This window comes from Sitophilus oryzae, unplaced genomic scaffold, assembly GCF_002938485.1.
Source record: "Sitophilus oryzae breed Bouriz unplaced genomic scaffold, Soryzae_2.0 scaffold_1802_pilon_pilon, whole genome shotgun sequence".
Lineage (NCBI taxonomy): Eukaryota > Metazoa > Arthropoda > Insecta > Coleoptera > Curculionidae > Sitophilus > Sitophilus oryzae.
Window position 1 is genome coordinate 1,071,865 of NW_022146505.1, and position 26,980 is coordinate 1,098,844.

The 26,980-nt window shown below is 31.0% G+C and overlaps 1 protein-coding gene across 4 annotated transcripts in view; it reads left to right on the top strand.

Moving 5' to 3' along the window:
- LOC115883060 (long-chain-fatty-acid--CoA ligase 6) overlaps nucleotides 1-26,980 on the top strand; it is a 97,838-nt gene that overhangs the window by 4,393 nt on the left and 66,465 nt on the right. The window contains exon 1 of one of the 4 annotated variants that reach the window (XM_030901339.1): nucleotides 1,010-1,154. The exons of 2 other annotated variants lie outside the window; for them this stretch is intronic. In XM_030901339.1, coding sequence (XP_030757199.1) covers nucleotides 1,121-1,154 — 34 coding nt within the window. In that variant the 5' untranslated portion in view covers nucleotides 1,010-1,120. Of the gene's footprint in view, nucleotides 1-1,009; nucleotides 1,155-9,746; nucleotides 9,846-26,980 lie in introns of those variants that run through there. One more of the 4 variants, XM_030901340.1, reaches the window with a different exon arrangement.

Sequence of the window (26,980 nt, forward strand, 5' to 3'; positions counted from 1 at the left end):
GGAATCCTCCTTATATTTTTACTTTATTCGATAGAAAATCACACTCTGAATAGAATGAAATATCATATTATGTCAACTTTTGCCATTTTCTTTTAAAAAAATCATATTTTAGATTTCAATCTAGAGTGTCATGGTGAAACACACTCATTTTTAATCAAGGAGGCTTGGAAAATAGATTTGATCGACTAATGTTTTTCGTGTCTTGCTCTGGCTGGTTAAAAGATGCCCAAAATATATTTTTCATCATATCTCCTCTTTTTCAAATGGATCATAGGAGGCTCATTAGCATACTTCGATAAAGCATTTTTTTACGAATAATTTGTTACCACACACTGATATGTCAAGTCAAATTGTCGTTATGCAATATGGGGTACAATTTCAAATAAAGCATTTGCGAAAATGTCATAAGTTGACATATGATATGTCATTCTATACAGAGTGTCATGTTCTATTGAATAAAGTAAAAAAAAATACAGAAAGTGTCATTTAAAAATCAAAAGTTATAGTAATTTCCGGTAAAACAGGACAAGTGACCAAAACAATTGAATACCTCAATCAATCCTAATTCATTTAATATACCAACATACCAAATCTCGTTTTTTTTTATCTGGAAAAATAAAAAAGTTATAGGGGTGAGTTACTTTTGAGACGCATCCGGTATATTTTATAAATTCTCTATGGAATAGAATACTATCAAATTCCAAAGACCATTCCGAAGAATTTTAAAAATCATATCAAAAATATTAAAATTTTGTGTTATAATTACAACCCATCCATCGTAAATTTTTTTGCCAAGTGAATAGCGACACATAAAAATAAAGTTAAAATGCGTGTTAAAAAGTCATTTAATTACATTTACCTTGCCAATTAATATTTGAATTTAACTACCTCGAAATTTCCAATAAGATTTATTTTGTTGTTAACCAGGACGATTTTAGCCCAAACAACGTTAAACTATTTAATTTTGTTTAACCTTTGCTCAGACCGCAGTATCTCTATTTATTTGTGCAGTTGTTTGTTTTGTTTTAAGAGCTTTATTAAATTTATTATTCTACTTTGCCGGCAGTTCTGGTTCGATCTTGCCACTCTTGTGTCGCGAGTGAGTGATTTTTTTTAGACGATGCCAGGAATTAAAGAAGTTTTCTCTGATGTTGGTGAGTGATTATTTCTTTAATGGTGTTGGATGTTGATGCTTACCTACTGTGTCACTCTCTTTAATATTCGTTAATTATTATATTTTCTAATTTTATAAAAATTGAGGAAATAAGTACTTTATTCCTAAATTCATGCTGTGGTGTTCTTTTTCAAATTATTTTGTTATGAATAATTAAAATTAAGATAACTAATGTTTTTGATATTTATAAATGGCCTTGAAACCTTCCTCAATTTGAGCGTAATGTACAACGAAATTTGTATTAAATATTTATACAGGGTGTCTCAACGAGAACTACTTCCATCAATGTCCGTACTCCGTACCTTCAGTTATACTGGGACAAGAGGTTTAGTTCTTAAATTGGATATTTTATTAACTGAAATCTCTAAATATCATAACCATTTTTAAATTCTACATTTATTTTCAAATTAATTTGAAGCAAGTACCGTACGATCCTAAAAAACCGCGTTAGAGTAGGCTTAGAAATGAAGATCGGTGTCATGATCCGATGTCGTAGCACGTAATTTCCAAGCCAACCTAATGCCGTTTTTTTTTCTCTATGTTATTTCGAATATGGCATTGACACAGCTGAGCAATTTTTTTCAATAGACATTTTTAATGAATTTTTATCTGAATTATTTTTATTATTTTACTTCGAACTATTAAATATTGTATATTTTTAATAATTCATTATTTTAATTTTTGGTATATAACAAAAATATATTTTTTTTGTTGGCGTTACTATGGTTACCAACACTTACGCAGATGTCAGTACAATATATCTTTGTAAGACCTTACTAACAATACTTGTACCGAAGATTTGATTCTTCCACTTCTTCTGGTGTGCTTTGAATACTTAAAATTTGAAAAATGGTCTTTAACTATGTAAAATACCTTGAAACCTTCATAAACGTGACTGTAATATAAAAAAAAATATTTAAATGTTTATAATTCATTACATCCCATGGAAGCTAAATTTAACAATGAAAATTTAATGTTCGATTAAAAATATATAGTCTTATACTCAAAAATACTTAACATATCGTAATTTTATTACAATTTTTTATTATACATTATAATTTAATTACATTATAAATTGGAGATTTGCTTCATAAAGGATACTTATTTGCATTTATGAGGTTTTTCTGATAAGCGGATATGCCCCTTATATGTAATCTGTTGCCTATTTAACGTTATCTTATCAATTATAATAATTGTGAAAGACTAAACACTGGAATTATAATAATATATTATAGCAAATTAAGAGGACTTTGCCTTTTTTTATTGTAGATTACATTGTAGCACAGTAGAGTAATTCAAAACAATTTTACAAAGATATTCCGCAAATTAATTAAAAAAAATTGGCGCCGGGAGGCACGTATAGCCGCCCATACTAAAATATGTTAATATAAAGTTTGTAGGCAGTTCTTTTAGTTTCAAAGTAAAGGAATTTTTTCAATTTTTTTTATCTCAAAAACAACGTTTATGTCAGCATGAGAAAAATGTTATTACAAATTTTGTTGCAAATATTATTCCTAATCTTAAATTGAAAACGGCGTTTCGCTAGCTACTGTAATTTTGGTGTTACGATTTTTTAAAATTTTTAACCCCTCTCCATATCCCCTATTCCCCCCACCCCCACCAAAAGTAATGGCCAGATTCTCGGGTGCCACAGTATTTTGTACCAAATTTGGTTAAAATCGGTTTAGCGGTTTTGAGTTATCGTGTTACAGACAGACGGACAAACAGACAGACATCTTGAAAATATTTTGTATTTAGGTCATTTATGACCCAAATAACACATTTTGAGTGAAAGTAAAAAAAATTTTTTTTGCCGATCTTAATAGCCTACCATACCTGTTGGTATGGTCGGCTAATAATAAACTAAGAAAGTTTGCAAAAGTTAGTACAAATATATATAGAGTACTAGCGTGTACCAGCGACTTCGTTCGCGTCGAATTAATCATTTGTAATGGTGATGATAAAGCAAAGCAAGAATTTCCAAACTGGATGACATTTTCTCACATTTATGTCAGCATGAGAAAAAACAATATGGCGATATTATTATATAACTTGGTAATATTTGAGGGGTAGTTTCATCTCGTTGGAATTTCACTTTCGAAAAATCCGTTTGCCAAAAATAAGCTTTTTACGTCAAGCAGTTTAAGTAGAATCGTGGTTAAGAAATTACTCAACTTTTTGGAACACCCTGTATGATTTTTTAAAGAATTTCAAAATATATTAAAAAAAACCAAATAAATTATGCTTGTCCAAGCGTTTTCCCGAAAGACTAACTGTTTTTTAAATAACAAATATTGTAATATTTGAGGGGCGTTTTCACCCTCTTGGAATTTGAGATTCGAGAAACCACTCCTTATCGAACCTCTACACCCCACAGTCAATCCGTTTGCCAAAAATGCGCTTTAAACGTCAAGCAGTTTAAGCAGAATCGTGATTACTCAGTGGTCATATTTTATGAAACACCCTGCACAAATTTATAAAAAATCTTAAAATATGTAAAACAACAAAATAAAATATACGTGTTTAAGAGTTTTTCCGAAAAAAATATTTTAATAAAAAATATTTTAATATTTGAGGGATAGTTTCACCCCCTTCGAATTCGAGTTTCGAAAAATCCTTTCTTATCGAACCTCTACACCCTAAAGTCAATCTGTTTTCCAAAAATCAGCTTTTTACGTCAAGCGCTTTAAGCAGAATCGTGATTAATCAATGACCAGATTTTTCGAAACACCCTGTATACATTTTTAAAAAATCTTAAAATATGTAAAAAACAAAACAAAATATACGTGTTTAAGGGTTTTTTCGGAAACTTGACCGTTTTTTAAATAAAAAATATTGTAATATTTGAGGGGTGGTTTTACCCTCTTGGAACTGGAATTTCGAAAAATCCCTTCTTATCGAACCTTTACACCCTAGAATCAACCTGTATGCCAAAATTGAGCTTCTTACGTTGAGTGGTTTGAGCAGGATCGTGATTAATCAGTATGTCAGTCACTTAAGGATTTTATTACATTTTTAGTTTCTACGATTAAAATAAAGGTAAATTTGATTAAGGTTTATTATACTTAAACCTTACCGTTTTTGAAATATTTCAATTTTGTGAAATTGCAGTAAAAATTTTAAAGCTTCATTTCTCCAAGGGTATCAATGTTTTTAATACTAAATATTTAATGAAGTTTATTTATTGATCAGTTATTGTGTTGCAATAAAAAATAATACTACCTTATACAGAGTGTCTAAAAATTTATTTTAAATAATTATTAGCTTCAAACGGCAATAACTTCTTTAATTTAAATGGAACACCCTGTATATTTTACGAGAATCAGATGCACAATTTAATTGTCTATCAAATTATATCATACCATTTTTTACCTATCTCTTTAAGTTTCCGTAGAAAATGTATTTTCTTGTAATTTAGAACTTATTTATCAATATACCCATGGACTATTGACATTTTAGATTATTTTTAAAGATGAACCAAATTTTTAAAGAGTACAGATACTAATATTGTCGATATAATTAGTTTATTTCATTAAAAAATAAGAAAAATTGTTTAAATATTTATTAAAGAGGATCAATTAATATGATTCCAGTATTCAAACTACATTAACTGACTGTTTGCGTTGATTAATAATAATTGCTCCAAATACTAAAAAACTGAATTTTGTATGGGCCATTAGGCAGTGTGATAAAAAGTAACACCTTAAAAATGATATTTCATTTTTTAATAAATGCTTATTTATAACAACAGAGACTTTAATTTGATAACTTATACGTATATTATATAACTTATATTGATTTCTGACTCAAATCCACATTTATTTATAATAATTTATTAACGAACACAATTAAGTATGTAATTAATTAGTATATGGGCGGAAATAATGGTGTTATATTTAATTAATGGTATACTCTTTTATAAAGATTTAAATAGTTTTCTTTTTGCATACAAATGGGCTAGTAATATTATCGTTTTGCTAAAAACGATAATATTACTAGTCTGTACATTTTGTACATTTGTTGCTTTAAAAACAATCTAAAATGTCAATATTCCATGGATATATTGATAAATGAGGTCTAAATTATAAGGAAATGCATTTTCTACGAAAACTTGAAGGGATAGGTAAAAAATGGCATAATACAATTTGATAGACAATTTAATTGTGCATCTGATTCTCCTAAAATATACGGGGCATTCCATTTAAATTAAAGAAGTTATTGCCGTTTGAAGCTAATAATTATTTAAAATAAATTTTTAGACACTCTGTATAAGGTAGTAAAGTTTTTATTATTGCAACACAATAACTGATCAATAAATAAACTTCATTAAATATTTAGTATTAAAAACATTGATACCCTTGGAGAAATGAAGCTTTAAAATTTTTACTGCAATTTCACAAAATTGAAAATATTTCAAGAACGGTAAGGTTTAAGTATAATAAACCTTAATCAAATTTACCTTTATTTTAATCGTAGATGAAATTAAAGTCCCTAGATGAATATCTAGGGACTTTAGATGAAATTTCTACGCAGCGCCATCTATCCCTCTACTGGCAGAAACTCCGCCGTGTTTCCAAAATTCAAATGGCAGTTTCATCCGCCTGCTCTACACCCTAGAATCAACCTGTATGCCAAAATGCAACTTCTTACGTTGAGTGGCTTGAGCAGGATAGTGATTAATCAGTATGTCAGTCACTTAAGGATTTTATATATTAGTATAGATTACCATTATTAGGTAAAACAATTAAGTTATTTTAAGTAAATTCATCAGTTTGCTTAAGGTGCTCAGGAGCCCAAAAGTATCGTCTATACTCATATGAGAATGCTTGGATAAATTTGAAACTGTGGTAGAAAAAAAGACAGAATAAAATTATTCTGCTCGGCCATAGCGGTATCCAAGGCAACAGAAAAGATGTTGTTGCTCTTTTCGTTGATAATTCTAAAAAAATAACAGACTTCATCCATTCATTCAAGGATCATCGATACAAGTCCTATCTTGGTGCAGAGCCAGTACTGCGAGTACCCAAATGTATGACCCGTAGTGTAGTGAAACTCTAGATCAGGAAAAACAGATCGTCCACTCGAAAAACAAACAGGGGTACAGACATAGTAAGGCCTCCATCCTTGAGAACCTAATTCTAAAACCACAAAGGAAATTGAGAATGCGAGGCTAGTACCGGAGAAACTATGCTCCTATCTTATCAAGGATCTGTATAAGCTGGTACCAAGCTGGTACAGAGCACAGGGATAGGAGACTGGCTGCAGCTCTTTAATATTGAGGAAATAAAAAGTAAACTCAATACTGATATATTTTTATTATTACTCTATACTGTCCTTATCTATGGACATTTGGACATTAATTAAATCTATAACCAACAGCAAAAATATTTGAAGAATATGTTCAAGAATAAAAAAAACGATAATAAAGTTATAATAATAGAGGAACTACAAATTAATTTCTAAATGAAACAGGAAACAAAACTACTTCAATGTACAAAAAATCCTTAAAATATTTGTTTAGTTTGAGAGTATCATTAATAACAAAAATATTTTATATATTATAGTTAATTTTGATTGCAGTGAATAATTTCTAGCAAACTGTTTAAATGAAAACCAAGACTTAACTATAAAGGGTACAAAAAACACGCGGGACTAACTAATTAGAGAATTATTATTTTATGTCTATATTTACTTATTTAATATATTTGCATATACATTATTCAAATTAAGTTTACTTTTTGCTTTTTATTTTCTTATTTACATGTGCTAATTACTACAACATTACCTAAAGGATTATCTTTCTAAAAACCAGTATTATTATAAACTATCTCGTTCAGGTTCAATATTCTTCATGAATGTAATTATTTCGTTCGACCTTGAACTTGTACTTTGTTCCGTTACTTTTAAAGCAGGTCATACCTCAAGGCAGGCTAAATTGCTTTTTTTATCTCTCTTAAATCTTTTAACCAATCATAAACCATTAAAACTCGCTAATATCCATTGCTGTATTTGCTGTTAAAATTAACCGAGGTATCTAATTGTTTATAATCAGAGAATACGTTTGAGATATAACTCAAAATATAAATGGCTAATGAAGCTGATAAACGACGTTTCGTTTCCATCTTCATTAGGGTGGGCCTATAAGGATTGATATTGAAGAAAAATGTGGCCGGGCTGTTGACGGGCTACAGGAGGACATTCTCGACGTTTCGAATCGATGCCTTTAAATGGACGAATTCATCAGGATTTTTCTCTTAATTATGGGTCGATTGGAACCAAACTCGACACGTGGATAGAGGCACCCGAATGGAGTTCTCAGACAGACAGACGGTCATTTTAATACAAAGTTTGTGAAGGTGAATCAAATTATTTATTAATTTTTAATTTATTACTTTTTCAACATTTCAAACTACACTTTTTCAAATCCTTCAATTTAATTGCTGTTAGTAAGAAGTTTATTGGCTTCAAATATGGGCACATAGTGCACACACAATTTTTTTTTTAATTAATCAAAATGTTGATGATAGTTATGGCTGAAACCTGTTTTTCTAAAAAAATTATCTACTGGCTAGTAGTGGATATTTTCAACATTGTTATAGTATCTTTTTACGATTTTTCCTTTTAGTCTGAGAGCAGCAATGAAATGATATTTATAAATTCATTGGCAATTTCCGGTTATTCTTCTGTTTATAGTTTTCTAGAAAAAAAAATGATGTCATGTCTGTATTTTAATGAAGTTTTACTGAATTTTTGATAAAAAAATTTAAAGAAACTAATTTATAAGGGAGTTAAATATTTATACAGGGTGTTTCAAAAGACCTGTGCCATCTCTCGTGGGAAGATTCCTCACGTAAAATTAAGATTTATTTTTCATATCAACATAGGTCCGCTTCTGCTTTGTTTTGTAGCTACAGGGTGTTAAAGCCTTAATATTTTTTCGATTTATTATAATTTTCTTTCAAGTACTTTTAGTGTTTCTAATGAAATTTTGAGGTAAAAAGTTACTATAAATGCGACATATTTTAAAGCTAAAAAAGTGTTGACATATTCCCCAGGGACGTGCATATGGGTTATCAATGGAATATTTTTCTAAAAAAATCATGTACGCCAATGATTTTTTTTCTGTTGTTACGGAAATAGTGTAAGCAGTTTAATGTCGATTGAAAGTTGTCTCTTGATATTTTCTCGATTTCGGCCTCTTTGATGAGATAAACGTAATTTTATTAATTTGCCTTGATCCAAATCTAATAGCAACCTTTAAAAAAATTTAATAGCATTTAACATGCGAAAGATTTAAATAAGTACCCATTGTTTCCTCATCAAAAAATATGAAAAAATAAACATAGGTATGGAAATGCACAGTTTTAGAGTTACAGGATGTTAAAACATTTTAAATTTAGGTTTTTTGTAATTATCTTAAATACCATTATTTTTTTATTTGAAGTTACTCTAGGTTGGACTATTAGTAATAATAACTAATAGTAATAATATTTAATAATAAATTAGGTAAAATATATAATTTATTAATTTTATTTTTATTTTATTAATTATTGTGATTATTAAAATTGCGTTTGTCACATCAAGGAGGCCGAATTTGTTAAAATATCAAGAGATAACTTTTAATTGGCATTAAATGGCCTACACAATTATTGATATCAAAAGAAAAAAGTCAGTGGCGCACACGTTTTTTTTGGAAAAATATTCCAGTGATAACCCATATCCCCATACGTCCCTCATATCAGTGATAACCCATACGTCCCTGATGAATTTATCGACACTAAAGCACTAAAATATGCTTATAACTTTTAGTAACTTTAACCCTCAAAATTTCATTCGAATCACTAAAAGTCCTTGGAAGAAAATTATAATTAATCGAAATATTATTGAGACTTTAACACCCTGTAACTGCGAAACAAAGCAGAATAGGACCTACGTTGATATGAAAAATAAATCTTATTTTTACGTGAGGAATCTTCCCACAAGAGATGGCACATGTTTTTTGAAACACCCTGTATGTTTATAATAGAGAATTTAGCAGCTAGGTATATCATGAATTATTTCAGTTCTATGTCTTTATTATGGGTTGAAAATGATTTTAAATTTTAACCTTATTTTTATGTTATTCAGTTCCTAAAAAATAACAACGCAATCTAAAAAAGAAAAAACATATAATATGGGTTTAAAGGGTTAAAAAAGGGTGAGTAAGGTATGAAACCTGTGCGGAACTACTGTGGAAACTTCAATTTTAAAAATGTAATAATCTGATGAATAGCACAGTGCAACAGATAAAATAGAGATAATACTTTATTCTTTTTCTTACAGTCTATAAAAATATATTGGTTCGTTCAGTAAGACCCTGACAAAATGTTAATATTCTACGTTTATCTAGACGAGTCTTTTGATTAGCATATTTAGGTACACATCATCTACCACAAGGAAAATCCGTATGTGCGGTACAGCATTTCTGTAAGGTTTTGTTTCTTTCTGTCAATACACAGTTAGATATTAACACTTTATCAGTTCATATCGTTTAATCTACATACCGTGTTATTGACATACGATCGATAAGTCTTCTATTTTTCCGCGTTCTAGTCTTGTGTATGTTGGTACATGGTACATGTGTTTAGCTAGATGAAAAGTGCCCAAGTTGATGGTGATTTATAAGAGAAAGGTAACATATAGATTATTCTTGCACTACTGGTATAATAATTTACAAATTATGTAACATACGGTGCATTTTTTGAAGGAGCACTGTCATAGTTTATCATTGTAAGCACTAAGCTGGGTTATTTCACTTTATATTAAACCTAAATTCTATTGATTTTGGAGAATCTATAATTCATTACAGTTTGTAGTGTTTATTTTTTTAATGTAGAATATAATCATGTAGTCACTTTGCTAAAATAACGTTTTGAATAAAAGAGTCCACTCTGCACAATTCTTAGTACTCCAACATTTTTGAATTTTTCTTACTCGTCTTTCATATAGTGATGTGTGTGTCCACTTTGTATAAGCTGAAAACTGAAATGGGAATGGAAAAAAGCACTCTATATAAACCTAAAAATTCTCAAAAATTTCGAAAGAAATTTCTAAAGATTTATGATCCTATAGTTGAATCTATGTGCAAAACTCTCAAAGACTAAAAATACTCATAAGTAGGTAACTTATATTATATTTAATTTGTGAAGTAGTATATCTAGCAGTGTGATGGTATTTCTTTAGAGTGAATATTATTACAGTTGGGGTTTGCAATCTTTGGGTTTAATCATCTGCTGATGACTAGGGCTGATGATACTAACATAGTTAGCGAAACACGCGTCCAGTGCGAAAGTAAAAGTGTTTTGGTGTATTGTGGTGAATTAGTGTTTTATTTTGGTGAATATCATTGACATTAATTAATAAAACAAACCCAATTCAAGATTATTTGTATAACATTTTTTTAAACTTATATTGAAATATAGAATTTTTACGTTATATCTAATAATAATATATAATATTTTAATATATCATATAAAACTATAATAGTTTTATAAAAAAAATATTTTATAATACCTATTAATTTTATGACTTATAAAATATAGATCTGAATATTTATAAAAACATTAACATTTTATTCTGCCTTGCATTAATATATCATTAGAAATAAATGATAATTAAGTGAAATGGCCTATATTTATCAAATATTTATATTTTCCTGTCTCGAAAGAGAGAACTCATTAATAAAACTTATACATAAAAACATATTTGATACATATTAATAAATAAGAATATGTTATCTTTAACCTGTTTTTTATAAATTATAATTAAACCCCACCAATAAATATAATTAACGATAAGCTGGTCCGATTGTTAAGTTCAAAAGTGATGTCCTATCAATGCAGTAAGTTCATTGTATTTGTGCATATCGGTAGTATTGCAGAAAAAAAAATAATCCTCTGTAGATCTTGTTTTGAAATTTGTCATCATGGTAATCCAACCCTTAATAGAGATTTTCTATATTATTATTTAAGAAGGTATTATATTTTTATTACAAGACTCTTGCAAGTCTTGGATTTTTTTTAAAATTACTAGTGGCATTTTCTACCTAGGAAATCTTTATTTCAGCATTTCCTTCTTTAAAATTATATAGAATAAGTAATTTCGTATATCACATAAACGTTGTCTTGGTCTTCGGAAGTCTTGCACTAGTCGGTCTTGGTTGTAGGTGAAACTCTAGTCTTGATCTTGGTCTTGCACCACAAGCAACCGGTCAACCGGTCTTGCTCATCCCTAATCGTCCACTCCATAAAATAATTAACTAGAAAGAAGTGTCAACTCTGTGTTAAATCGTGGAAACACGATACGCCATCGAAAGCCTTCGTTGTCGTCTCGAGAACTAATTTTCCAATTGACAGGTTGACATGATGGCTTCATTTTTATTTCCGTTTCCGGTTATTCAATGGCGGGCCCTCTTTCAGTTTAAATGTATTTTGTACTCTTTCTTATCATAAATAAAACAAAACAAAATTTTATTCAAACATATTTATTTGAAATATGAGACAACGGGACTAAATAAATATAAAAAGCAATTACTTAATTATATGCAATTTTAACGTAAATTAGTAAGGTATAAGCATGACTTACAGTAATTTGTGAATAAATACACGGATTCGCAGCCATCAAGGACAGAAAACGAGGGCAGACATGAAAACGGGAGCCTTATACAAAAACCTGAAAACAGAAAAACAAATGTTTTTATATTAAAATTAACAATGTAAAAATATCAGGGTATAAAATATAAATATACTGTTTAAAAAAAGCGTCCATTATTCCCAAAGAAACCTGGTTTATAAATCAAAAAGAAGCAAAAAGAGACTTTTAGTCGGATAACAATCAGATTGTATCAGTCAGATTTACTGCATTATTGACAATAAATCGCACATACTGGAGATAACTACTGTTGGCTATAGTTAAAAATGATCTTACCTTGCTGTAAATTGTTTTCATTTTCAAAAAAATCGCCGATCATAAACATAACAAAATTTTCTTGCATCTAAAAAATACAGAAATAGTGTTTATTTACTACCTATTTTTAATATACATGGGACATACCTAGTACTGCAGAAACGTCTTTTTCTCCAGGATTGTTCATGTAATAATATAATTTATATGCTTTATTACCTTTATATTTATAAATTTCTGCCGAAATATCAAATTGAATTTACAAAACAAAACTAACCCGAGAGAATTAAAATGGCGTCGAAATTTGTTCTAGAACAAATCTGCAGTTGTCTCTGAAATCTGTCAATTCTAAACTGTGAAGTTAGACAATAGTTAGACAGAAACATTGCTGTCCTTATCTAGGCGGCCATACTTGTCGTCAGGAGATGACAGGATTGACACTAATGACTGTTTCCAATTTTCCTATTTCACTGTCACCCTCCTGGTCCACTCAGCTCCCATTTGGACCTCTTATTAGAATAAGTGGGAGGGGGGTTAATCTCTGCGACCTTAGAGATCTATTGTGTCCCCCTTTCTTGAGTTATAACTCATCATACAGTCCCAGGACTTCCTACGGAGACCCGTGTCCCTCACAGTCGAGGAGCTACGACCCAGGCCGGGTAGACGAAACGGTAGCTTGTGTCGCCTGTTGGGTTTAGAGGTAGGAGGTAGGCTCCCGACCCTTGGAGGAGGTGGTAGCTTGTATGCCACTTGCGGAGGATGGTCTCACGCAAGTGTCAGCCACCTCTCCTGTAGTTCTCTTTGGGTTTGGCCCCTTGGAACTTTCATTGTTACTGTTCCCAGTGTCGCTAGGGGGTTTCCCCACAGCTTCACCGGTGATGTTTTTATTACTATTATTACCAGATCTCATAGTGTTCCTATGAGTCGCTAGGGACAGTCGGTCCACTTCTACAGAGCCCCGCATGTAGAAGTAAGGGGTAAAATACAATGGGGTGCCCCCCGGTGCCCCAAGGTTGAGGCTGTCCGTAGCCCCGCCCGGTATCGTTATATGTCTTGGTGCAATTCCCTGGCCACGACACTACAGTCAGGGACAAGACGATGAGTGAGATGCTTCTTAGACCAAGCCAAGTGCTAGAGGGGATTCCCCCCAGCACCTGACCAGGAGCTTCCCCACCAACGACAAGGTCTTGCATCTCCTAGGGGAAGTTGGACCTCTTATACAGAGTGGTCAATATAATGGACATCGGCTCTAATTCCAGAACAAATAATAATAGAGTGAAAATTGGGCACGTTGGAAGCGTAGCAACAATCCAAAATTAACAATGTCAATTTTCTCTTAAATTTTCGTAATAAGCTAGGTTGAAAATATAAGCACTGTAGGTATTATTCGCACTTTTTTAGACTATTATTGTCACTGTTGGAAGTTTGACTTTAATCATTAGCCAATTTTTCAAAAGAGAGAAGTTATTTTATTCTTAGTTAACCGATAAAAAGGAATTTTTCATCAAAAACCTTAAAATTTGCGATGAATTGAATTTTGGCCTCAAATAACTAAGCTATTAGGTTTCTCGAAAAATCATAAGAGACATTTTTTGTAGAACGTTCAGTTCTCTACAAATATAAGCAAGGATCTTTTTTATCACACACGACAGGCTAGCAATAAAATTCATAAGGTGCAGAACAAAATTTTTCCATGGTATTCTTATGGAAAATAGAAAAACGTGATGTGGGCGTCTTAATATTAATATTAAGGGCTCAAATTTTAAGTGGTATCTTTTTACATCAAATTGAACCTTTTGAGCTTCTGTTTGCAGGAAAAAAACTCTTTTTTTTTGGATCACCCTAAATAATATCCCTATTTATTTTATAATTATCAAGACGGGCAATAGAATCAATAATTTAATAATATTTACCGTTTTATAGAAGAGAAAAAAGACAATAGAAAAGTGGAAACTATTTTAATTTTTAATTAACTTAAAAATTTTAGAATATTTAAAAACATTATTACTTTTAAGTTTGAAATAACAACATAACTATCAATTATCATAAAAAATAATATTTGATAACTTATAACAGGAATTATATGCAGTGAAATGTTTCGTTCATAACACTATAATCTAAAATCTTTAAACCAATTAAATCAAATGGTCCGGACCAGAAATCTTTCGCTAATCCAACAACAGAAAAAATAATAAATTACATTTTTTTTTCTCATCATCGTCATCCATCTAGCAATCAGCTGCGGATGAGAACGTCACGACGGACGCGGCAACTAACTGTTCTTAAAATCGCGGAACCTGAGGTCGTACCGCGACGCCAGCAGGAACCCAGTTCGAAGCCTTGTTGTGGTACAGTGACCAACTGCCCAGTTCGTTCACCCTGGAGTGGTGGGGGGCGCTAAACACGTAATTGCCGACTATCTCTTCTATTCAGTACCGAATCTACGCTTGATGCTTTTTTGCAAACGGATTATATGGTTTTATTTGGTTGAGCTTTTTATTTAAATATAAACAGGGTAATTAATATCTAAATTTTGTTATTTAATCTATAGGGTGGTCGGAATTATATGTCCTAAAATGCTTAGTTTCGGAGATACAGGGCTCCTACACCCTGTATCTTCATTTTTATTTCGATTTTTTCCAAATAATTCCTGAAGTAACGTCAATATTTCGATGAAAATTGGCGACTGGGAGTTTTTTGACATGAGAGATTTGATTTTGATGTCACTATGACTCCTTATGTAGAGCACGCCACATACATATTTTTCAATTGGTTTGAAGAGTAATAACTTTTGTCCGTACCTGTATAAAACTACTGAGTAAAAAAATATACATTTACGACGTTTTTTACGTAAAAAAGGTCTCTTGGTAAAAATCGCTACGAGTAATGGTTCTCGAGATATTTGGAATCGAAATTATCAATACCTGTCATCATTTACATAAATTGACTACTCAAGTAGCATTTGGACGTTATCTAACGTCGGGTATACGTCGCGTTCAATAAAAACCGACGTCGGATACCAACGTCGGTTCGACCGCCTGACGACCCTTATTTGCACCTAAATGGGGAATACAGATTCGGGTCGCCTCGACGTCGGTATCTGACCTAATAGGGAATGTAATTCTACCAATTACCAACGTCATATTACGTTGGATTTTAGTTACTTAAAATTCGTCGCTAAGCAGTTACGTTACGTTTGGTTTCACATTCGCTACCAAGAATACATAAAAACCTAACCAAACTACCTAATTACAAATGGATTCATAATCACTCCTCGAATAGAACTATAAGTGCCTATCTACTTTCATATTATAATAATTCTGAATCATTAATCCAGACATCAGTTTTGTCAACGGAAGTCACTTTTTTGATATATCTGATTAAAATACTCCGGAAAACAACGAGCGCCTTCAAAAGTAGGTAATGAGTAGGATTTATGAAATAAAAATATCTATAAAAAAGTAACTTGCAAAATATATTTTTTATTTTCTAGCTGGTTTAATCATAAAATTGTACTGTGGTTCCCCCCAAACTCAACCTTCTCAATATTATTCTACTAGAAATCGGAATGTGAATATAAATTTTAAAAACAAAAAATGATTTTAAAATGGCTGACAATCGGATACCTGTTAAGAATGGCGGATTTCTGTGTCCGACTTAATATGAACTACCAATATACCAATTCCGACCGGGTCTCCAACATTAGTCGTCTCACTCGACCGAAGTCATCAAACCGGACGACCGGCAATCGTATTATGACGTATATAATTCCAACGTACGCCACGTAACCTCACTTTGCGTATCAGTGATTTGTGGATGTGTGCAACTATATTTTAGTTATTGTTTTCTCTTTAAAACAATGGGCAGCTACTTTTTTAAGATAGTATATACAAAATTTAAAAGAATTGGAACCAGTACCTCACATGTGGGAGGAGGATGGGGTCTGCTGGTTTCCTAAGCTAAAAAATGAAATTAAGTTGCACCAGTGTAATGCAGTATCTCTTCCGGATAAAAAGCATTCGTGGGTGGAGGGAAGACATCACTACTACTATTATTATTTTGCAAAAGCCTCGACCTCTTTCTGTAAAATGTAGATGAATGTCTAAATGTCTTTTTAGTGTTTTTTTAGGCATAATAAAAAAAATTAAGTTTGTTTACAAAAACTTTTTATTAGGTTATGTTCATGATGTTTATTAGGCCGCAAATGCTACTTAATGGGTTGTATTTACGGACGTAAATAGAGATACGTAAATTAGGTTAAATATATGAACATAAAATACAACAAAATATAATTGGACGTTACTTTAGGGATTATCAGGAGACGTATCCTATTCGGACAACGGTAGACGTCGGGCTAGTTCAAGTATAGGTACGTCGTGCAAGCCAACGTTGGAACGACGTTGGAAAATTAATAAAAATGGTACGTTGTTATTTTGTACGTCGACAGATTGTTGGATTTACCGACTCGGATCCAACGACGTCACTTTTAATAGGAAAGCGACGTCACCAGTCGTATCACCAGCACCCGACCTAAATTTGCACAAAGTCTGACGTCGCTTCAGGTCAGATTTAGTTCGAAGTCAGATAGATGCTACTTGGGTAAATAGACTGAAATCATAAATTTGAAATGTTTTTGTGGCAAAAATTCAGAAAACAGAAACTATTTTTTCGAAGAAAAATTTATGATTCATTTAAAAAAATAAAAAGTTTTCAAATTTATCATTTGTCAAATACTACTACTACTACTGCCATTATTATTACTCGCTGACGAGTATTTGACACGCATCAGAAGATCGTTACGCAAGGCGTTTTTTTTTCGTGAGCTTTTCTGTGACTGATAAGCCCGATACGTGATGTTATCTCTCTTCCGCACTCCGGGCATTCAAAAATCTCATTACTTTGTTGCCTCTTTACTTTTTGGTTGTCGTTGTTAACTGAGTTTAATAACAGTTTATATCATCTGCTGATGATGCTAACATGGTTAGCGAAACGCGCGTCCAGTGTAAAAGTAAAAGTGTTTTGGTGTATTGTGGTGATTTAAATTTTTCCTGCCATAAAACTCAATTTTTATCCAAATATTGACGTTACTTCAGAAGTTATTTAGAAAAAATCGAAATAAAAATGAAACTTCTACACCCTATATCTCCAAAACTAAGCATTTTAGGACATACATTTATAGAAACTTTTTTACTTATTTTTATCTGCAGAATATACTGCCGAAGTTTCCGGAATACAGTTCGGATCACCCTGTATAGAAAGAAGAAATCCGTAACCGAAATGAAAGAGCTATGCCAAAAACAAGTCAATGAGTTTATAAAACCATCTCTAAGAGATGTTAGAATATATTACTTGTTAAGATTTTTTTTGTTTGTATTACAGTTAAATATAATTATAAGGATGTGATGATATTTTAACAATAAACAGAAAAAAATAGATTACGATGAACCATTCTAAATTAAATCATATGTGGAATTTACATTTAATTTTGGCTTGGATCGTTTTGGAAATCAGAACATCCACGTGCCCAAGCTTCAAGCAGTTTGAAGCACCAATTATGAACAGTCTACTTTTTGCCTACACAGTCCCAAACCAAAGTTTATAGAATACTTTACACTTTATTTAGTAAACCATGAACTCTTGAACTTTGGATTTTCTGTTAAAGTGGTATCAGTATTTTCTCATATTCGTTATTTCTTTAGTATTTTTCATTAACCAATAAGAAAAAAAGAAGACGTAAAGTCAGAAGATTTCGGATCTTTTAAATTGTTCAGAAATTCGAAGGACACCCAGTGTTTTATGGTTTCTCCCTTTAAAGAAGTTAATGAATTTTAAATATTTGCCACATTGTTCATTTCGTAAAAAAGCCTGAACCTTCCCAACAATGAGTTTTCAGCCTCGAAATTCCATCTTGAGGCGACGAAGAAAGGAGCCATACAGTCGGGCGCACTGCAGAAATCACAAAGGAAAACCTTAAGTGCTGTCCTACTTATTTTTGACTGCACTCAAATGGCTCCATCAATCGGTCGTCGACCTTTCTTCTTGTGGTGTTATTTTTAGCCACGGATGGTACGAACCACTGGGAATGGAGAGAGTATGGTGGGTTGAACAGTATTTTGCGACTGGTATTATTGTTTTATCCCACATTGTCTATATTGCAAATGCAACGTTGTATATATGGGTTAAATATGAACATATTTCTCGAAAAATATCAGCACAGGGTGGCGTCTCTCACACGCCGCGGGGGATCAAAGGAGAATGACATTGAAATGACATTTTGTAAGCATATATAGGTTAAGTTAAAGCAGTTCTTAAAAATATAGAGAGTTTTACAGGGTGTCCCCAAAAAAGGTACCTACACATCAAAGTTGTATTTTTTGTAATGGAACACCTTATATATTAATTGATTTTCGGATTCTAGCAGAAAAACAATGGCGAGTTTCATTAGAGAAGTATATGACTAAAATGTAAGGTTTTTGACACATCCTTAAAACTATTTTCATTACCGTTTAATATTTTACTCTACATCTGTTAATTTTTGTTAAATTAACTAAAGGTGTATCACAACCACTTAAATTTTATCAATTAATAAAGATCTACTGATGCAAAATCATAAAAATCAAAATATCTAGAAAAACCTTCGTCGAAGGGGTAGGCAACCTTAATAGTGTTTTGAAGATATATGAATTCTCCATTGAATATCGAAATAATATACTGTGTGTTCCATTTAAAATAAAGGAGTAACTTGCTTTTAAAAGTGACTAGTGTTCAATATTATTTTTGTCTCACCTTGTATAACTTTTCGGGTCACATTTTAATTTGGTTTCAAAAAAAAGGCAATTCATATTTAATTTTTTAAAGACTGAATAAAACAAAACCTGGTCCAATCAGTTTAAGTCTGACTCCCTAATAATTTTGAGTAAACGAAATATACTTATGGGTTTTCTAATCTTATAGAATAGGTCAATGTTTAGTGCTATAACAATTTGCAATATTTTAAGATTAATTTCAATCATGAAATTGTCAATTACCGTAAAGCTTTATATTTCAAAAATTGCAGCTATCTTAAGGCGATTCTGGACAACAAAATGGTTTTATGGGAAAAAAAATCTGAAACTAACGAGATGACTTGATCATTTGACCCTTATAGAAGTAATTCTACTTCATATGATGGTGTGTAGCAAACTCAAATCACTTTTAAAGTGAGTGTATTTAAGTTCCGTTTTGAGATATTAAATCGAAAATTCATGCAGTCAGTGAATTCAACTCAATTGTTGGCGCACCAAGAACTCTGACCGGCAGATGTCTGGAAATTAAAGAGATAATAAGTGCCAACTCAAAAGTCTTTTACAAAGATATCTGTTCTTTTATAAAGGAGACAAGTTTTGGAGGGTACATCATCAAATCAAAGAGGGTGTTGCCTCAGAAAGGTGCCATTTTTCAACTACCATAACATAAACAGCAAAGCCTGGATAGTTCACCATTTAAAAGGAAATTTTAAAAAACTAAAAATATTTCCGTTAAGTATACTACTGTATTTTTGAACCCATGGGGACGCAATAATCTTTGTGAAACGTTTAAGAATTTAAATGATATGTGTCCTCTGATCTTTACCTCAGAACTTACGACGAGAAAAATCAAAAATTTTCTTTAATTTAGGTAAGAACTATCAGATTGTCACGGGGTTTTGAACAGGCCAATGTCTCCTCAATAGACACCTCAGTAAATTGAAGCTAAGAAACAACGGCAAATGCAGATTCTATGGGGAAAATGGGGAAACACTAGAACATTTCATCACTGAGTGCGCCGAGACGACAACAATGAATCAAATCGCATTTTAAATTTTTGATATCATAGTGTGGTGAAAAATATCAAAGAACTTTTTGTAATTCAGGCAGATATACAATTTTATTATTTTCTCTCAATGTTATCAATGCGTCTAGCATTTCTCTAATAATTATATAAACAGTCAAACATGTAATACATGTCCAAATAAACAAAAGTAAATGCTATTTTGTATAAACACTTTAAAGGCTTATGTTATTAGGTAACTGTCATTAGGTAGTAGGTGCTAATTTGAAATGTAACTTTATCTGATGTCGGAATATTAGTAAACCAAATATTAGGTAAAGCATCTGTTAAAAAGCATTCCAAGCCTTCCTGTTCTACTTGATGTATATATTTATTGTCTATTTTCATTTTTGTTCATGAAGACTGAAAGAACTAAAGACTATACAGGGTGGTCCGAACTGTATTTCGGAAACTACGGCAGAATATTTTGCAGATAAAAATATGTAAAAAGTTCGTATAAATGTATGTTCTAAAATGCTTAGTTTCGGAGATACAGGGTGTAGAAGTTTCGTTTTTATTTTGATCTTTTCCAAATAATTTCTGAAGTAACGTCAATATTTGGATCAAAATTGGTGCCTGGGAGTTTTTTTGACATGAGAAATTTGATTTTGATGTCAATATGACTCCTTTTTATAGGGGGGCGCCACCTACGTGTATTTTAACTGTTTTGAAATGTAATAACTTTTCGTCTGTACCTGTATAAAATTACTGAGTGAAAACATATACATTTTCGTGATTTTTTACATAAAAAATGTCCCTTGGCAAAAATCGCTACAAGCAACCATTCTCAAGATATTTAGAATGGGAATAGTCAATACATGTCATTGACAAAAAATAAACATGTCGAGTAGATAGTTATTTGACTAAAATGATAAATTTAGGAAATTTCTATTTTTTTAAATTAATTATAAATTTTTCTTCGAAAAAATGATGATAAATAGTTTCTATTGAACTTTAAGTACAAAAACATTTCAAATTTATGATTTCAGTCTAATAACTATTTAGTCAACATGTTTAACTTAATGTTTAACTAAATGATTTTGAATTTTGAATTTTGAACTTATGTGAATGAAGACAGGTATTGAGATAATTTCGATTCCAAATATCTCGAGAACCATTACTCGTAGCGATTTTTACCAAGAGACTTTTTTTACGTAAAAAACGTCGTAAATGTATATTTTGTTAGTCAGTAGTTTTATACAGGAACGGAGGAAAAGTTATTACTCTTCAAACCAGTTAAAAAATATGCAGGTAGCGCCCTCTACAAGTAGGAGTCATATTGACATCAAAATAAAATTGCTCATGTCAAAAAACTACCAGAAACCAATTTTCATCCAAATATTGAGGTTACTTCAGAAATTATTTAGAAAAAAACCGAAATGAAAATGAAACTTCAACACCCTGTATCTCCCAAACTAAGCATTTTAGGACATACATTTATACGAACTTACTTATTTTTATATGCAAAATATGCAGCCGAAGTTTCCGGATTACAGTTCGGACCAGCCTGTATATGTAGAAAGGTTAAAAGTTTTTTATTGGTGAAGCAAATTTTTACTGCAAAACCAAAATTTGTTAAAGTAAATATTTGATTCTGTAACAGATAGGTGTGCTCTAATGATACCATGTAACAAAGCACCACGAGACATTATGGTAAATCATGTCAACCCACGTACCAATCGGAACACGAAAAGACAACAACAACAACACGGTAACTATCCGGTATTTATAACAAAATAACCTACTTGCGAGCTGATAAAATCTTTTGTCTATTATGCACGGCGTTATAAGGAAGTGTGCCATTGCACTGTACTATATTATAGTGGGCAGCAAATGAACTGTACGATGCAAATTCGGTATTAATAGATAAAAGAACGGTTTGAAGGATTACAGTACTGTATATTAATATACAGTGCTGTGCCATTTATTCTCATAATAGTGTATTGAAATCCTCTTAAAAATTTGGAAATAACATATTATGCTTTAAAGAGAAAGTACCATTTGATAAAAATCTTTAGTAATAATTAGAGAATGCTCATGATTGGCGTATATTTCTTGTTTTGTATTGCAAATTGATATATGACTGATAGAACAGACCTGATATAAGCAAAGACAGGAAAACTGTAAAAGATCTACTAAGAGGGTATTGTAAGCACAATAGGAATTTTAAGCTGATGGGATTTACGGATATAACTCAGTCATGTGCGGCTAGTGTACCAGAGAAATGATATGACCGACAAAGAGCTATATGGAAGTCTCAAAGTTATTAGATTTTTTAAAAATGATACGACTGGATAATGCAACCCAAAGATCAGAAGATAACCAAAATAGATCTGTAAAGGTCGCAGTGCTAAGACAGGCCAATGCCACCTCAAAAAATCTAATCTGAGAGAGAAAATCGCTGCCGATACTGTCTAATATATCAGAATCTTCACTGTTTTTAGTGATGAACAAGACTGGTCTTGGTCTTGTGGTCTTGGTCTTGAACAAGATTACCGTTGGATTTGCAAGACCAAGACAAAGATCGACCAGTGCAAGACTTCCGCAAGACCAAGATCAAGACAAAATATTTTTTGGCTTTTTTAATTTTTAGTTAAATAGTGTTTTCTCGACTATTGCAAAAAATTTTAAAGAAAGAAATGCTGATTCAATATAAAATACTGAGAAATAAAAGTTTTCGATAAACAAATATTCTAATTAATTTCTTTCTTTAAAGTTTTATTTGCATTAAATTACTGAGAATAATATTTATTTTAAAAAAAATATGTAGTGAAGTTCCTCTAGTAAAAATTTATTAAAAAATGCAAAACTTGCATGAGTCTTGCAGCAAGACCAAGACCAAGACCACATATTAACTGCAAGACCAAGACCAAGGAATATTGGAGTCCCATCACTAATTATTTTAGATATCTTGATATTAGATATTAAATCACTAAATTATAATATACTAATATCACTAGACATTATTAAAAAAATATTAAAAAATGTTAAGTATCTATTTAGTTAATTTTTATATTATAATATTATTTTTTTATTTTCTGCTGCTTTCAAAAAGGCGGGACTATAATACCTTAAAGCATTGTTAGTTACTTTGGTTGGGCCAAATCTGTATTAAAATAAAATTCATACTGTATATTTCATGTATGTGTTTAAACACTACACCAACAAGGTTATTCTAAAATCTGTTGTTGTTTATACAGGATGTCCGAACTGTATTCCGGAAACTTCGTCAGTATATTCTGCAGATGAAAATAAGTAAAAAAGTTCGTATAAGTGTATGTCCTAAAATGCTTAGTTTCGGAGATACAGGTTGTAGAATTTTCTTTTTTATTTCGATTTTTTCCAAATAATTTATGAAGAAACGTCAATATTTGGAAACGTCAAAAACGAAATATTAACCGGTTTGAAGAGTAATAACTTTTCGTCCATACCTGTATACCTGTGTACGGCTTTTTTAACGTAAAAAAGGTCTTTTGGTAGAAATCGGTAAGAGTAATGGTTCTCGAGATATTTGGAATCGATTTTATATTTCAAATTTATTTTATGTGAAATTGATTATATTACTAAAATGCAATACGTCAAATGTTTAGAATTAAAAATAATTAGTATTTAAAATTATGTATATTATATTGTTTTTCTAGTATTCTTGCTAAATTGCCTTTATTTTGCATTAAATAAAATTTAAAATAATTACCTATGTCATAGAAATAAAAAAATAAATAAAAAAGTGTTTAAATCATATTACAGGATGTTTGAAAAAGAAGCTAATATTTATCTTTGTGTTTGTAAAGTAGCTAAATTCTGTAAAAGATGTACTTTTATATAAGACTAGCGTGTACCCGCGACTTGTTCGCGTCGAATTAATCATTTGTAATGGTGATGATAAAGCAAAGCAAGAATTTTCATTAACATACAAACTGGATAAATTTTTTTCACATTTATGTCAGCATGAGAAAAACAATATGGCGATATTATTATATTTTGGTGGTTTAAGCAGAATCGTGGTTAAGAAATTACCCAACTTTTTGGAACACCCTGTATGATTTTTAAAAATTTCAAAATATGTAAAAACCAAATAAATTATGCTTTGTCCAAGCGCTTTCCCGAAAGACTAACCGTTTTTAAATAACAAATATTGTAATATGTGAGGGCGTTTTCATCCTCTTTGGAATTTGAGATTCGAGAAACCCCTCCTTATCGAACCTCTACACACCCCACAGTCAATCCGTTTACAAAATCAGCTTTAAACGTCAAGCAGTTTAAGCAGAATCGTGATTACTCAATGGTCATATTTTATGAAACACATAAATTTTTAAAAAATCTTAAAATATGTAAAAAAACTAAATAAAATATACGTGTTTAAGCGTTTTTTCGGAAACTTGAGTGTTTTTTAAAATAAAAATATTGTAATATTTGAGGGGTGGTTTCACCCCCTTGGAACTGGAATTTCGAAAAATCGCTTCTTATCGAACCTCTACACCCTAGAATCAACCTGTATGCCAAAATTGAGCTTCTTACGTTTGAGTGGTTTGAGCAGAATCATGATTAATCAGTGAGTCAGTCACTTAAGGATTTTATACAGGGTGTTTCAAAACAAATGCGAAAAACTTCAGGGGGTGATTCCTTGTTCAAAATAAAGGGTAGTTTGCTTCATAAACGTTGGGTCAAAAGTCAACCATTAGGGAGATATCGCGGTGCAAAAATGGCGGAAAAAATAATGTTTTTATTTTTTATCTTGAAAACGAAAAGAGATAGACTAATGAAATTTTATGGAAGCATTACTGTTATGAAAACACACTTTCTGGTAATTTTCTCACTTTTTTAAAATGAGTGGAAGGGGTTGAAATAAACTACCCCTATCATTCTTGTTAACGAAATTTATAGAAAATTCTTATTAAACACATGCAAAAAAATTAATTTGGATAGTTTAGTTTGTTTAGAAACTTTTTTATCTCTTGTGTTTTTTTGATAAAACTCACCGATTTGAATTTATAAAATAAAATGTAAAGCATTACATGTCAGGACAAAAAACATTTTTAGATAAAGTTTCTAGTGGGCTGCTTTTTTTCCACTCATTTTAAAAAAGTGAAAAAATTACCAGAAAGTGTGTTTTTATAACAGTAATGCTTCCATAAAATTTCATTAGTCTGTCTCTTTTCGTTTTCAAGATAAAAATAAAAACATTATTTTTTTCCGCCATCTTTGTATCGCGATATCTCCCTAATGACTTTTGACCCAATGTTTATGAAGAAAACTACCCTTTATTTTGAACAAGGAATCACCCCTGAAGTTTTTCGCATTTGTTTGGAAACACCCTGTATATTAGTATAAATTTATTAAATACCGAAAAATGTTGGGTGTTTTCCCTGTCTAAAATCCAAAACAACAGCTGTATACAATTTAGCCCATCTCGTACAGTTATCTCTATCAACAAAACGGTTATTGCCCTGTACAATACCTATTCAAATCTCGACTAGTTATACAGCATGACTTGAAAATATTTATATTTATAATACCTATAGCAACATTTATGCGTGTCTAATACCGCAATTTCAATTGTCCCAATAGTAGTTTTTTAACGGTCGGAGGTACAGTTAGGCCTTTTTTATACTCTCTTTGATAGATGAGCTTTCGTTATACGGTATGATGTCATCGGAACCTGGTTGTACTCTTTTACTTTATTAAAACTGTAAATCATGAATTGATGCAAAGATATACGTTTTGAATTTTTTATCTCTATATAATTTAACAAGATTTTTTTTTATAAACGAGTGTTTTAATTTGAATTACCAAAAAATTATTTATAGATATTAAAAATAAATTTTAGATTTTGGAGGATTAATTTGAATAAAAATAGTAAGAAAGGAGCATATGAAAAAAACAGGTGAAGCGTAATGGGGGATTAATATGGCTGACTTAAATTGGTTCATCAGTGCAGTTCTAATTTTATTTAAAACGTCTAAAGGATATAATGTATGGTATAGATTTAATAATTTGTTGCTTTCGTTTTACGTTGTCAATAAATTAATGATATTATTTATTACAATAATTGTTAAAAAACATATTTCTAATAAAAATTAAATATTATATCATTATTAATTTTTTATTTTAAATGTCTTTTAAGCTATTTAAATAAAAACCCGTTATACAAATAGCACTAACTAACTGAGTATGTAAACGAAAGATACATTGGAGCAAATTTTAGGCCAAAATGGCTTGCGCAAACCAGTTTATACAAATTACAATGCATGAATACATAGATAACATTATTTATTTAGTAAATAATGTTTTCATACTCTTTTCTTAAGCAAATTAAAGATTTCAACTGTATGATTTTTTTTTATTAAATCTTTTTCTTATTTATAAAATACTAGCGTGTACCAGCGACTTCGTTCGCGTCGAATTAATCATTTGTAATGGTGATGATAAAGCAAAGCAAGAATTTCCATTAACATACAAACTGGATAAAATTTTCTCACATTTATGTCAGCATGAGAAAAAACAATATACAATATGGCGATATTATTATATAACTTGGTAATATTTGAGGGGTAGTTTCATCTCATTGGAATTTGACTTTCGAAAAATCCGTTTGCCAAAAATAAGCTTTTTACGTCAAGCAGTTTAAGCAGAATCGTGGTTAAGAAATTACCCAACTTTTTGGAACACCCTGTATGATTTTTAAAAAATTTCAAAATATGTAAAAAACCAAATAAATTATGCTTGTCCAAGCGCTTTCCCGAAAGACTAACCGTTTTTTAAATAACAAATATTGTAATATGTGAGGGGCGTTTTCACCCTCTTGGAATTTGAGATTCGAGAAACCCCTCCTTATCGAACCTCTGCACCCCACAGTCAATCCGTTTACCAAAAATCAGCTTTAAACGTCAAGCAGTTTAAGCAGAATCGTGATTACTCAATGGTCATATTTTATGAAACACCCTGTAAATTTTTAAAAAATCTTAAAATATGTAAAAAACAAAATAAAACATACGATTTAAGAGTTTTTCCGAAAAA